We start from the raw sequence: 15,784 nt of genomic DNA, 5'->3' as shown, positions 1-15,784 counted from the left end.
AAAAGATAAAATTTTAAAACCTGTGTGCTTAAAGTTAACACTTCCAATTTAGGAACTTCTGAAAACCTGATGAATTCAATAGGAGGTGTAGACATTCTGTGCTTCTAAAAAATAGGTCAGTAGAGACCTAAATGTAGATGTAGGTCTTTAAATCTCTGATCCTAAAGTTTTGATCTACACATTGCTATACATGTAATGGCATTTTCATAATATGGCTGCTGATGTTCGTAAGTGTAATAAAACTGATTAATGCCCGAGCATGCATTCTGAAAGTCAAATATAAAGGGTGGATTAAAAGGAAAAGCTTTCATTTGAGAGAGAGAAAATAATCCACACTCACCAACTGAATTTAAATTGAGTAGTTGAGTATATCTGTTTGCAGTAAATATTTTGATCAAGATATTCCTTCTCTTTGGGAAATATATTACTTGTTCAAAGTGAAAGGGATAAATTACTGATTAACATAAAGCATTCCTCAATTATATTCCTTACGAGTAAATGGGAGAAGAAGTGACATGCATGAGAATAGCTTAAAACCTATTCTTCACCCCCCACATTCCATTGATTTTTGGCAACTTCAGTATTCCTTTTTAAGGTGCAGGACAAAAGAAGCTACAAAACCTTAGTTTTTGTTAGTTCGGGCCCTACTACAATGTCTCGGTAGCCATATTCTTTTCGAGTGTCTTGCCCATCACAATATTTCTAAAGTTAACTGACAGACCCGTCATGTTTCTTTGTAGAATGTGCCTGCTTAATAAAATCTCTTGGTAAATAGTACGGTTTGATATAACAAAAATGTTTTTATAGCAAGTTTTTTCAATTGTAAATTTAAACAAAACAATGCATCTTTTATGTAGTACTGCAGTGGTAAAATGAAAGTCCTTGGAATTTTAAGCACGTGTTTCAGATTTAGCTGCTTACAGTGTCTGGAGTATGACTAAGCATCTTGTCTTGGATTATTGGAATGCAGAACAGACCTTGTATGTACTAGTTTACAGCATTTGTCTTTATATTTTATATTTGAAAATCTATTTGTTAGAAAATGGGGATTTCACTGTTTTTGCTTGCATTAATTTACAGAACTATGGATTTTATGTAATTACTTTCTACTGTAAAATAAATTCATACATGTTCTAAGAACTAGCATATGTTTATAAGTATGAAGTCTCTGATCAAAGTAAGATGTAATTCTTATGTAAATCTAAAGTCTTTGAAAACTGGATGTTAAACTTTGTAAATTTTTATAATGGTCTTAATGCTATAGAAAAATAAGATTGTTATATTTAACATCTGGATTGATTTTTTTTATCCATATTGCGTTCTCACCAGACATTTCACATCAAAATATTAGTAAATCGCATTTAAGTTGGAGACTTAACTTTTAAGATCAGTAGAATCCGAGCTGACGACAGTGAGGTCATATACCAAAATTATAAAGTTATTCCTTTCTGATTCTTCTATTAACATCTGACTCAAGTTGTTTTGAGGAGCACTAGAGAACATCAGAGAAAAGCCAAGCTGAAGTACCTGAACATTGGTCCCCAGGCTGCCTCTTTCAGAAATGTTTTTTGTGGGGGGGAGGTTCCCCCAAACTGCTTCTTGCTCATGCCAAAAACACACAGAGAAGACTTGATTTATAGGTTTTGCAACAGTAAGCAATTCAGTGTACTTATGCTAGACTAGGTCATGTTAACAGGCAATTGGAGAAGTAACTATGCTTCTCGTGGAAGTGCATTAGAACTGAGAAACTAGTGCTTATGGTGTCGCTTTGGGGATTCTTTTTATTTTTGTTGAAGAGCCTGAATTGTGTCTCCAGTGTGGATAGGCTGGAGTCTTTATTTTATTTTATTTTTCCCCCCTCCCTTTGTGTGTTTAACGTGTTCTGTATTGAAAGGAAGCAATATTAGTCTTGAGGCCTGATTCACCACTACTTGCTTTCCTGTAGCCACTTACACCTCTGAAAATAGATGTAAAATATTACCAAATCAGAAGTAGCCACTCATTTACATAAGTGGTAATATTTTACACCCATTTTGTAAGGTAGTGGTAAACAGGCATTACACATTTTTTTCTGTGCTTCTCTGTAAGGGGAAAACAAACTTGGGGAAATTGTTAGGAATATTACAAGAATAGTAGATTATTATAATAGACACTAGGAGATAGTGAGGAAAGGAAAATTACAATATAGATTTACCTATGGAAAAAAGAGTTTGATATAATTGAAAGCTTCTCTGTATCTGCATTTCTTATTTGTAGTTTCCATTCCTAGCATCTTACTTAGTCTCAACACACCTGAAGAGCTTGCTTTTGAAAGCCACCAGATGGACCATGCTCACTGAAATGGAGGAGGTGTGGGGGCGGCAGACTTACAAATTTGTAACTGTTTACAGATATATTTTTTTTTCCACCATAAGGGAAATAGAACTTAGGAAATGAATTGCAAAAAAAAATTAGCATTAGTGCAACAGTAAGATTGCAAGTTCAAATATTAATGTCTCTACTAAAAGTTAATGTTGCTCTCGTAACATTAGCAGTGTTGTTGCACATTTTATACTTCATAAAATACACAAGATACACAACACACCACCAAGTTATGTTGCTGAGTAATCTTAAGGAGATGACAATTTTAAAATTGCACTATTACCTGAATTTTTTTTTACATATCACTGAAAGAGACTTGGAAAAAAATATTTTTTTACTTTTTATATTTGACAGAACTTTGTGAGGTTGGGTTCACAGTTTCCTTACCTCTGTTTGTCGGTCTTTCATGTATCATTAGGGTAAAGAGACACTTTTGAAAATAGGAAAATTATGGTTGTAAAAACAACAAAAGTTGATAGAGAGAAATGGGAAAACGTAGTACCTGAATATTCTCTTAACTTTTTTTAATTGACTGATTTGAGATTGACAATGTCTCTTTAAACTCTTTGACTTTTTAGTGTGCTTAACCACTCAAACATGCATTTAATAAGAACATAATTGTATTTTATTAACATCCACTTTCAAAAAAATTGAAAAGAAATTGGAGAATTGTTTAAAAAAAAAACCCTGATCTTGCAACTGACTTCATGCAGGAAAAACTGTACATCCACACATAATCCCATTAAACCAGTTGCATTCCCTGCAAGTGCCGAGGTTTGCTCTCACACAAGAACTTGCAAAAATCAAACTATAATAATAATAATTATATATGCAAAAATGCTATGTTAAAAATGTTCTTAGGGTTACAAAGTCAAGCACTCCAAAGGTAGGAAATGCCCAAATTAAGGTTGCCTGTCCAACCAATGCACAAGCCGAATGGGGCTTGGTGAATAAGATAACTGTTCTATATTTCTTTTTAATCCTCCTTCAAACAAACACCATCCCAACCCTACACAAAAAATGAAGTTACTTATTTCATCATAAGCTTGTCTGTGGGGCTTAGCAACATAGTATCTTAAATTCTCTCTCTGTTCTAGCTCAAGGAAAGTATTATTCCTGTTTTACAAAGGGATAACTGAGGCACAGGAACATTAAGAGTAAATTTGCAAAACTCCACGAATTTGGAGTACCCAACTTGATATACCCAGGGACGTGATTGTGTTATAGCACTTGATGTTCTCAAAGTACTATAGAGATACTAATTCATCAGTCCTCACAACAACCCTGTGGCTGAGCACGGATGAGTATTATCCCCCTCTTACAGACTAGCACTGGAGAACTGAGACAGAAAGGCCAAGTGACTTGCCTAATTTCACACAGTGAATCAGTAGCAGATCCAAAATTAGAATTTTGGACTGCCTCACTTTCAATTCTGTGCTCACTTTTCCAGAACATACTGCCTTACTGTCAGTGGGGCTGACCAACCACAGCTCCCACTGTCTTTGATTGTTGTGAATGCTCAACACAACCGAAAAGTGGACTTCAGTTGTCTCATATTTGGAGCCCAGAAAATGAGGAACATAAAGTACATCTGGAAATTTTTATTTTAGTTTAAGTGCTTTGCTCATGATTATGTAGGAAGTCTGTCAAAGTTAGGGATAGAACAGAGCTCTGGGGGGTGTTAATCAACTGTCTTAACCACAAGATTATCCTTTTTCTTTCTGCGGTCATCTTCCTCATTCACCACACACCTTCAGCTTCTAACGTAAATGAGTCAGGGATCCTACGGAATCCTGATTCATTCACTTAAGGACCATGCATTCTGTACACTGAATGAGGAGGGGAACTTGTGGAAAAAGTAGTATGTAGTAATGTAATTAAAAACTGTGTCATAATGCACATAAGGAAGCTTTAATTCTGGTATTTTCTCATTTCTGAGTACTTGACTTTATAATCAACTTTCTTCTTTTTTGTAGCTTTTTGGTATGTAATTTTCGCATTTGTTTTCTTTTTCTTAAAGAAAAAGGCCAAAACCAAATTATATTTGAACAGATTTTCAGCAAAAAGCTTTTCTGGGACACAAAAAGATATCGTCTTGGGCACCAGGACTATCCCCCTGCCAAATTTCAAGGTCCTGCAGCAAACCATAGAGGCTTTAGTTTTCCAAAGGAAAAAAGTCTGAATTTTTCTTATAATGGGAAGTATTAGGCAACTTGAAAGTGAGAGTGGCTACTGGTTTGTGCATGCATGCTTTAAAGGTACAAGTATGCACAAAATCTTTTAATAGTTACTCAGTAGTTGAGTCCTCTGTATGCACAACTCCCACTGAAATCAGCGTGAGTTCCACATACACAGGGCTGCAGGATTGGATCCTTCATTGTCTCAGCAATCATCTGGTTACAGCATGATAATATTGAATTTTCAAATTAAAAATATATGATTTCAGATTATAGTAAAGCAAGAATGTTTTAATACCAATAAAATGTATGGATATGTTGGGATTTTTTTTACTTGTGCTTTAAGGCATGTTGCAGTTAAACAGAGCAGCTATTGTAAGTTTCTGTGTAGGTCAGTTTGCAGTACTGTCATGTTTGCAGCTTCCTGTGAACAGAAAACTTCTCCTTTTTTTAATAAAAAGGAGATTGGAATGAGGAGACATTTTTCTATGCACTTTAAACATGAAATTTAACTGACAAGACTCTATTTGCTGCAATAAATATTTTTAAATCCTGGTGTGAGTACATGAGGATTTCCTGTAATTTTTACTTTAACACACTTTTTTGTATTTTATAATTTTACATTTTTAATCCATGAACTAGCTAGCAGGAATCTCCAAGAAACTTTAAAGAATGTTAGCATTCTAAAGGCTTTTTTTAAAAAATCAGTAATTGAAACATTTTTGGTTTGGTTTGGTTTTGTCAAACTAACTTAGTGGGAAGAACAATATATGCAGCAATTATATTAAGTACAACAAGATGCAGTTATAAATCCGTTAAAAGCAAGTTAAATGTTTTAATTTGAACTCATAACAGGATTTTTGATACATTGGTTCAATGGAGAAATTCCAGACTGAAAAAATTAGACTCTGCTAAACAATTGCATGTGAACAAGTTTTCACAGTGAGTATGAAAGAAAGTACTAGAGCAGCCAGCACTATTTCTGGGTTGCATGAAACAAAAAGTGGCTTTATCCTATTGGAGCTGATCCCAAAAGCACACTGCAGATCTTATGACCAGAGAATTAAGGTTAAGAAGTTTGTTCTTGTCAACTTTAACTTGGGTCAAGGGTATTGTTGCTAATGTGCTTGGAGTTAAATATTAGCTCTTTATGTCCCCTAGGCAGAATGAAAATACAGTATATATTTAAACTGTAGGCAGTGATTTTTCTTCTTTTTTAAGCATAATAGCTAAAATCACAGTGCCTTTTTATTTTTATTTTTTTAAGGTCGCTTGAGTTATCCACATCCAGGGACTGACAATCTTCTGATGTTAAATGGTAAGCAATAATCTTCTAACAGTTTTTAATTATTTCTAGCTTAGCTTAAATCTGAAATGTTAATGTAAAAATGGAATATTGTATTCTTTTACTGAGTTACCTGTTTCCAGGGACTGTCACCATCTTTCAGCATTAAATGGTAAGAATTAATCTTACAACAGCTTTTAATTAGATCTAGCTTACTTTAAATTTGAAATTCTCATATGAAAATGTATTTAGTTTCTGTTCCCAAGGAAGACAATATTTTGTTCACCAGAAAACATTTAGTATTTATAGAAAGCAAGAACTAAAAAAAATAGAAAGTATGGATTTCTGACATGGTATATTTTGTGTGAATTATGCAACTAAGGCTGTGTTCGTCTGAAGTAACACTTTCGTGTATGAGAGAGGATTTGGAACTAGCTTTCTTCAAGTTCCTGTGCATATAGCTCCCACTTACGGTGTGCTTGTTTCCCCACAGCATCCAGGAGTTCAGAAGTTTTCACTAGTGTCTGGAAGGGGTTGTGTATGCACCCTGCCCCCCCCCTCCACACACCCACACCCATGAGAGCATAAAGGGCAGAGCAACCCCACCTACCCCACAATTCCTTCTAACTGCTCCTCAGCAGAAAGTCAGAACAGCTTAGTGTCCTCCATATGCAATTTGTGATCTACAATAACCCCCAGTTCTCTTCAGCAGAACTACCACCTAGCCAGTTATTCTCTATTTTGTTGTGCATTTAATTTTTCCTTCCTAAGTTAAACACTTTGCACCTGTCATTATTGTATTTCATCTTGACGATTTCAAACCAATTCTGTAATTTGTAAAGGTCACTTTGAATTCAAATCCTGTTCTTCAAAGTGCTTGCAACCCCTCCCAGCTTGGTGTCATCTGCAATTTATAAGTGTACCCACTCCATTATCCATGTGAATAATGAAAATATTGAATAATACTGGACCCAGACTGACCCTTGTGGGACTCCATTATATATGCCTGCCCAGTTTGACTGTGAATTCCTCCATTAGTTCTTGAAGATAATTGCTACCGGTTCTGATATTGCTTCAGCTTAAGTAACCTAGAATGAATTTCTCATTAGGGCCTGCCATCTTGAATGGCCTCATGTACTCATATGACACCTTTCGCCAGACTGAGACCTCTTCAGTCCAAACATCCACAGTATGAATCAACAAGTAACAATCCTGTTGTCTCTTCACTGGTAGTTAGATCCAAACAATGTTTACTGAGAATTCTTTCATTCGGATAATGCCCATGAAGACCGTTAATTGTTGACACATGTAGAAAGGACTGGGATGCACATCTAAACCAATTTCACGTTCGTGGTCTGTGGACATCTGGAGATTTGTCAGCTCACGTAAACATCCTAGAATTGAGGGTGATTCACCAGGCTTGCAAATAGTTTCTACCTCTTTTAAAGCACGAAGCAGTATACATGCTGATGGACAGCTCTATAGCAATGTATTACTTAATCAAGCAAGTGGCAGCAAAATCAGATGACCTGTGAAGAGGTTGTTTCACTGTCGGAATGGTGCATTCTTCACCGTATAGCTCTGACATCTTCCAGGGGAATTGAACCCCCTGACAGATCAGCTAAGCAAAAAGAATTCATCCCCCCATAAATGCTCTTTAAAAGATGCAGTACTAGCAGAGTATTCAGGACACAGGGGTTTCTGCAAATTTACAACCAGAGATTGCAGAGAGTGCCCTCTGTTTTGTTGTTGAGAGGGCCAGACAGGATGTTTTAGCAGACACGTTTCATATTGCATGGTCAGATCACCTAGTCTGTGCATTTCTCCTATTCCTGTTAATCCCCAGGATACTAAGGAAAGTGAGACAAGACAGGGCTCAAATGATCCTAGTGGGTCCATCATGGCCTTACCAGTTCTGGTATCCAGAACTGCTGCATCTCTCCAGTCACTGGTTCATAACTCTCCCACTCCTGATAGACATCTCTCAAGATTCTGGGCACGTACTCCATCTGGACCAAACATCTCTTCATCTGACAGCATGGAGACTATCTGGTTAACGTCAACAAATAGGGGGAGTTCTGCCAAGGTCCAGGAGATCCTCATGGAATGTAGAAAATCTTCAACAAGGAAAACATATATAGCTAAGTGGAAGCATTTTTCCTTCTGGGTGAAGGTGAGGCAACTTGAGCCTGTTGATCCTATTCCATTCGTTCTAGACTCTCTACTGCTTTAAAAACAGTAATCAGGCCTGGAATTTAGCTCAATTTAAAATTCACTGCTCTGCAGTTATGACCTTTCATCCTCCTATTCACTGTTCCTCAGTGTTTTCCCATTGAACCATCACAAAGAGTCTGAAGGGGCTATTGCAGATGTTTCCACCAGTAGGAGAGATACCACTTTTGTGAAACTTGAGCTTAGCCCTTTCTTCACAAATGGGACTTCCATTTGATTCCCTTTCATCTTGCTCCCGCCATCATTAAGGGTGAATTTTTTGGTGGCAGTTACTTCTGGGTGCAGAGTAAGTAAGATCCAAGCACTCATGTCAAATCCCCATTTTTTTTTATGCAGATAGAGTAACTATGGGGCCTCACCCTAAATTTATCCTGAAATTTTTGTGACTTTTACATTAGTCAATATATGCACTTACTGTATTTTTTCCAAAGCCTTATTCATCCCTTGATGAGGGAAAGTTACATACCTTGGATAACAGAGGGGGTCTCTTCTATTATTTTAATAGCATGAGACTGTTCTGGAGATTTCCTAGACTTTTTATCATGTATGGCAATTTATCAAAGGTTAGACCAGTCCCCCCTCAAATTATGTAAATGGATTGTGGACTGTATCAAGATTTCATACCTTGTTAATAAGCTACAACATCCAGTTCCAGTGACTTCTCATTCTGCTAAATCCCAAGCTACCTCAGCAGTGTGCTTCAGTAGTGTTCCAATAGTTGAAATTTGTAGACCAGCTACACAGTCCTCAGTGCCTACATTTACCAACAATTATACTCTGGTGTCAGCATCTAGAGCCTAATACTCGGGTTTGAAGAGAAGGTCTTCAGTCTTTTTCAAATAACCACCTACCTCCCACCACCTGGAACATCAAACTGCTAGTTAAACATCATAAGTGAGATTCACATGCACAGGAACTCAAAGAAAGAGGAATGGTTACTTATCTTATAGTAGCTATTTGTTCTTTGAGGTGTTCTGCATTTGGATCCCATGACCAGTCCTCCATCCCTGCAGCTCGGAGACTATTCATGGGACTCTAGGCAGCGAACAAACTACTGAACAGTGGGTAAGCTCATTCTGCCCTTTGTGCCCTCCAAGCATGCCGTTGGAGTGCGAGGACATGATGGATGCATGCACGACCCGTAGTGTAGACACCTCTGATAAAACTTCTGAACTCGCGTGGGGGGGTGGAGGGTGACAGCACATCATAAATTGAATCCACATGTACAGAACATATCAAAGAACAGCTATTACTATAAGGTAAGTAACTGTTCCTTCTTTGAGTAGAGGTCTGACTCTCCCCAAATCATGCTGAAATTAGAGAGTTCATGTTCATATGTCAAAACTTCATGAACATCTGCTTCTCAATGGAGGCATGCTTCTGTAATGTTATGAACTTTGGTTACATTGCTTTTTATGTCTACAGAAACAGGCAGAGCTAGAGGATCATGTTAAGTGCAATAATAAATCAGAATTTTTACGCACAGGTCTTGTAGACACTAACAAAAATGTAGACCTGTAATTCTCCATTTGTGTAGCTGCATCAGAACTGACAACAGTGGAAGTTGCAGTGTAGACTCGGTACAGCTATTTTTGCTACTATGGCCTGTCTGCACTGACAGCCATGTGTAGGGTATGTGTAGCTACACACAGCAGTGAAAAGCAGGTAGTGAAAGGCTCTGGCAGGGGGAGGCAGAAGGCAAAGTTTCCAGCATCAACTTCCCTTGCTGCTGGAGTCTTTCATTGGGGCAGGGAAAGGGTCTGGTGACAGGGAGCTTCCGTAGTCTTTCCCTGTTGCTTCCCCTCTGCCAGAACCTTTTGCTGTTGCTGGAGCCTTTTTGCTATGGCACGGAAAGGCTCAAGCAGCTCCTCATTTCTGGAGCGTTTCCCCACTGCCTCCCTGCTGCCAGAGCCTTTCTCTGTGATGGGGAAAGTTTCCAACAGCGGAGAGGCAGCAGGACTCTACATTGCTAAAAAATTGTAGAGGTGGGGGAACTGCTTGGACATGTAGACAGCTGTGTAGGGTATATACCCTAATGTTCTGGCATGTCTTTACTTGTTAAACAACATAAACTGTGAGGCAGTGCTTTTTATACCGGTGCTAAGGAGGCGTGCCATGTATATATGTTACATGCTGCTGCTAAGTGTAGACATAGCGAGTGTTGATGCCATTGGAGAATTATGAGTCAAAGCTTTGCTGATGAAAACACAATCATAGTAAGAAGACTTTGTATTGAGATTAGAGGCCTTGGGCATGATTTATTTTTTTTTCCCATTGTCTTGCACCTTGTGTAGTCATTGGTACCTATGCAAAATGGGGTATAAAATGCTGCAAAATCAGAATTCTCCAATATAGTATTTTAAGTGAGTGGAGTATTCCGATTTGTGTACTGTTAGTCTGGAGAATCAGGCTGTTTGGGTAATGTGCTGCCCTTTTAGAGATGATTACAAACTTTAATGGATGAAAAACAGCTGTTTACTGTTGAAATAAAATTTACCACATGGCAGTACAGACCCTATATCCCCAAATTTTGGCTGGAAACTAGATTACATTTAGATGTCCTTGATGTTAAAAAACTTATTCCAGCAATGACTTAGTTATAACAGTAACAACTACAACCACAAAGCTAAGTGGCAGCCTGTGGATGCTATGGCCCTCTGTTCATTTCAGGTCTTCACTTTTTAAACAGCAATTCATTCCAGTGGCTTAAAAATAGCAGTGGATGGACCAGAAACTTGCACACTAGATATCCCACTTCTGGAAGCTGCTCCGTGCAGATGTCCATTGATTTAATGAAACTAAGTGGGTGTAAAGGAAATCTCTTCTATGACTACTACTGCTGCTACACTTTTATGAGCAACTGTCAAATGTTTCAATATAATCCAATGTAGGAGATTCATATTTTTGATTCAACTTTCAACCTGCTAGCCTCTTTAGAATTTTGACGCTTCTCTCTTCCCACTATGCTAGCTCTTTTACCATACAAGACATTAGGTTATGCAATGGTATATTTTGTGGATTCTGTGCTCTGATCAATGATCTTGGGAGAATAGACCTTTATACTTTTGGCCTACTCAAACAAAGTAACCTTGTCATAAAGAGAGAGAATCTATATCTGGAGAGTGATCTTGTTGTCGATTAAATCAATGCAATTTTGCCGTTGATTCCAATGAAATTGGAATTGGTTCCCCAATGCAGTTTGGAAGTTAGCAGTCAGCATAATAGCTATAATTCTTTAAAAGCCTCAAATATATGTAAGTTTTATTGCTCTTATTAAAAAATCATTTAAAAGCCTGATTTCATAGATTGCTTTTTAACTGATTTTGATCTTTTTAATAGAAGAGCACTCTTGTCAGGTATTCTAGGTTGTTCTTTGTGTGGCTCTGAATATTCCCTGTTATGGGTAATAGGCTGCAGCAATCAGCACAGTGGTAGAACTTGCTCCAGGCAGTGCGAGTTACAGTGCACATGCACTCACTCCAATCCCTCCTCTCAGCGTCTTTGAACATGCCAAGGGCAAGACTATTTAAGGGGATGCTGCATCATCTACCACATCAGTTCCTTCCAACTACTTGTGCCAGATAGAAGTGAACCACTGGCCTTGAGATCTGAGGGTCTTTTTCCTCTTATACTTGTGTTTTAGATAATTGTTGATAACTTGAAATGTTAGTTTAATTAGGGTTTGTAGTTATAGTTAGTTTAGTATAGTTGTTTGTTTCTGTGTGACAGTGAAACCGAAGAAGAAGAAAAAGTCAGGATTTAATAGACACTTATCCTGCTCAGCCATCTTTCCAGCACCAAATGACTACATTGATTACCTTAAGGATATGTCTAAATTGCAAATAAAACCTGCAGCTAGCCTGTGTCAGCTGACTTGGGCTCAGGCTAAGGAGTTGCTTAATTGCGGTGTAGATGTTTGAGCTGGGGCTGCAACCTGAACTGTAGGTCCCTTCCACCTCACAGGGTCCTAGAGTCAGGGCTCCAGCCTGAACAATTAAACAGTCCCTTAGCCTGAGCCCCATGAGCATGGGCCAGCATCGAATTTTTAAATGCAGTGTGGACATTCTCTAAGTGCCTTGGTGAAGGTTGTTCTTCTGTTTGTCAGACTCTTGCACCTAAAGTGCATGAGGAGAGGCAAAATAGACTGCAGGTGTTCTAGACTAAGGAAGCTGCCAAGCCTCTGGGCTCTAGGAGATTGATTTGAAGATTTAGGCTTGTTTCAGCTCTGACCGCCTCATCTAGTAAGGTTAAGGTGCATAAAGAATTCCGTGATCTGTGTCTCTGCTGGTTCAGGCTTCTGTCTCTGTTTTATCAGAGCCTCCTGTTAAAGCTGATAAGGTGTTTGAAGGCACAGTCAGGTCAGTTGACAACAAGGGAACCTATGATTAAGCCTCGATTCCAACTATGTTGGTTCAGAAAAAGATGAGGGAGAAGACAGCCTCTGTTGCTCTGAGCCAGATCCCATGGGTCAGATTTATTGGATCCATCTGATATGGATGTGTCTTCTGCCGTTCCTACTCTGAGACCAAAATCAGTTCTGCAATTGGCTTCACATTCCAGGGTAATGGAGTGGAGTCTCTCTTCAGATCCAGTGATGCCTAAGCCTGTAAGAGTGGCATCATTGCCCGCTCCTACTCTGATGCTGATACCAGATCCAAAAGACAGCTATTGCTGTGGTGACAGATGAGTGTTACTGTTCAGCATCTGAGTGTTCATCAGATCTGGGGTGGGGGAGAGGAAAAGAGAGACTTCATTGGTTCTGATATCTAAATCTCCTTCACCTGAAAAGAGGGGTAAAGAGGAAGATATTATGAGCCTTTCTCCAGATCCATCTTTACCTCCTCCTAAGACTCCTACAGGATCTCCAGGCAAATCTTTCTCACTTTTTGTGTCTCTGCATCCTCCAGTGCCATTGCTCTCTCTGGTAAAATTCATAGTGGAACTGAAGTTGGATCCACAGTTAGAAGAGGATGGAGAAAGTTAAAAAGATCTGAACAATCCAGATATATGCCACCTACTTCTAGCTTTCCTTAATCTTGTCGACAATTTGTGTCTTCTAATCCTATAGGTATGTTCCCAGATCCCGTCTATTGGAGAGATTGGCCTTCCTGGTCTCAGTGACCTTATTGGGCTACCCCATGAGAGTTCTTGAATCCTCCACCTTATTGATGAAGTAGTGACATCCTTATTGACAAGGATCCGGCTGCTGAGGAATCTTTGGATCCAATTTGACCAGATGCATGTGCAACTCAGATTGGTGGCCCTTAAAACATTTTCTGAGGAAGAGGATGAGTAATTAGTTCCTCTTTTTGAGCAGGATCAGGTGGATACAGAATTTGTTGCCTGATGAGCATATGGGCATTGATTCTGCGTTGTCTCCTTCTACGGATGATTTACAAATCTATGAATTATTGGATTGTATTGTATTGACTTTGAACTTCCTTTCAATTGTTGTGGAAGAAGCGTCACATCCAGTATATGACATTTTTTTTGGTGCTCCTTCCAAGAATAGAATTTCATTACCAAATTGGATGGTCTCTTTTATAACCTGCTAAAGCTGTTTGGGCTATCTCTGCTTGTTAACCTATCTCTAAAAAGCAGATAAACTGTATCAAATACCACATGCGGGGGTTTTAGTATTTACATACTCACTCCATATCAAATTCTTTGATGGTTGTAGCTGCCAGTAATAGATTTAGGCCTGGTCACGCCCATTTGACTCCTGGTTATAGAGAGAAGGTTTTTCTTTCTTCTCTAGGGATTAGAGTGGCTAATTAGCAGGCAGTGATGGCCCATTACTGGTTTCATTTGTGGGAGAAAATTGGCTTTGTTTGTGCAGAAGTGACACTAGATGATCAGAGGAGACTGGCCAGTAAATATCGGCAGAGGAACAAAATGTGGCAAAATATGCTCTCAGGGCTTCTTTTGATGTTCCTGCCTCTTCATTCAGAGCTTTGGCATCTGCTGTTACCTTGAGAAAGCATGCATGGACTGGATACTAAATGTAAAGATAAGCATCTCCCCTTTGAGGGTGATGGTCCTTTTGGTAATAAAATGGACAAATTACTAGAAAAGTTGAGACACCAGGTCTGCTGTTCACTTGATTTATATCCTATTCCTAGAAAGAGACCTCCTACCTCCTTCTTTTCATTACTAGAGACAGATTTATCCCCAGTCTTCAACTTATTTTTCATCTCAGAAATGTTACCTTCATCAGCAGACTACATCATCTTTTCAGTCTTAACATAAAAAGAAATAATTCAGATCTAGGCCTAAACTGAAGCAATCTGCTCTTTCGGTTTCGTCTTTACTGACTAAATGGCCTCAGATTTAATATGAGGATCAAGAGTCCTTCTCTCCCTTTGTTTGGGGACATTTTAATCCATTTTATCAACAACTGGAGGCTTATTACATTGGACAAGTGGGTCCTAGAAATAATAGTAAAGGGCTATGCAATACAGTTAGAACAGTTACCTCCTTTCAGTTCCCCTCTCCTTCCCTTTTCAGGGTTATGAGGTTATTCTTCTGTCAAAAGTTCAGAAATTGCTTCTGATAGGTTCTGTGAAAAAAGTACCCAAGTATCTATGCGGTCAGAGGTTTTAATCAATATTTCCTGATCTAGAAAAAAAGATGAGGGTTTATGTCCAATTATAGATTTCAGGAAATGGAAAAGGTTTGTTGAGAAGTTGCATTTTGGAGTGCTAACCCTAGCCTCCCTAATTGTCTCACCTTCAATTATAGACTCGTTCACAACTCTCTATTTAAAACATGTTTCTATTCAGCCAAATCATCAGAAATACTTCCATTTGATGATAGCACAAAGACATTGTCAGTACAAGATCCTGCCATTTGAGTGCTCAGAGCTTTTCTGTATTAGCAGTGCATCTCAGAAGATAGGGTATTTGTTTAATCCTATTTAGAAAACTGGCTGCTGAGGTCATCTTCCTGCAAAGATCTGCTAGGTTACATCCTCTGCTAGGTTACATCTGCTAGTCTACCTCCCTTTTTACGGATTTTAGATTCTTTCTGAATATAAGAAAGTAAAATCTATGCTCATCTCAGGAAATCTGTTTTTATATTGTCTATAATGTAGTAGTAGGAAGAGCTTTCCTCCCAGAGGAAAGACTTTTGAAGATAGTGTGCAGTCTATTTTAGAGATTTGTCATTGATTCCAGGCAATACTTTTCTTGTTGGGTCTGATGAGTCTTATGCCAATGATTACTTATGTTATTCTGTTTGCATGCCTCAGGGTAAGGCCAAAGCAGCATTGGTTGGCTCAAGCTTACAAGCCAAATCTGGACAGTCTTCATATGTTAATTGTCATGCATCAGTACATTTTTAGATTCTTTGTGGTAGACAAACTGTGAATTAGTCTTTTCAAGGGGGTCCTGTTCAATCCCCCCTTGCCGTCCAGCACATAACATCTGTTGTATCTAACAATGAGTGGGGAGCTCATCTGGACTCTTTTATAGTTCACAGTCACTTGGTGTCTCAGGAAAAGAATTTTGTACATAAACATTTTAGAATTGTGTGCCATTCTTCTGGCTGTCAGATCTTTTCTTCCTCATGTAAATGGGAAGACTGTTCAGTTAGTGACAGACAATACAATGGCTGTGCAATGTCAACAAATAAAGAGGTACCCATTCTTCTCTACTAGGTGCTGAGGCAGTCAATCTATGGTACTGGTGCATTCTTCACAGTGTCTATCCAGTGGCACTGCATCTAGCAG

At 38.5% G+C, this 15,784-nt stretch overlaps 1 protein-coding gene across 9 annotated transcripts in view; it reads left to right on the top strand.

Moving 5' to 3' along the window:
• Positions 1-15,784, top strand: part of CPEB2 (cytoplasmic polyadenylation element binding protein 2) — an 89,627-nt gene that overhangs the window by 28,939 nt on the left and 44,904 nt on the right. For all 9 annotated transcript variants that reach the window (XM_039540049.1, XM_039540054.1, XM_039540050.1 and 6 more), the window contains exon 4: positions 5,806-5,856. In XM_039540049.1, coding sequence (XP_039395983.1) covers positions 5,806-5,856 — 51 coding nt within the window. The remainder of the gene's footprint in view (positions 1-5,805; positions 5,857-15,784) is intronic.

Source organism: Mauremys reevesii, linkage group 5, assembly GCF_016161935.1.
Source record: "Mauremys reevesii isolate NIE-2019 linkage group 5, ASM1616193v1, whole genome shotgun sequence".
NCBI classification, from domain to species: Eukaryota; Metazoa; Chordata; order Testudines; family Geoemydidae; genus Mauremys; species Mauremys reevesii.
The sequence above is the reverse complement of the archived record's forward strand: the minus strand, read 5'-3'. Positions and strand labels throughout refer to the sequence as shown.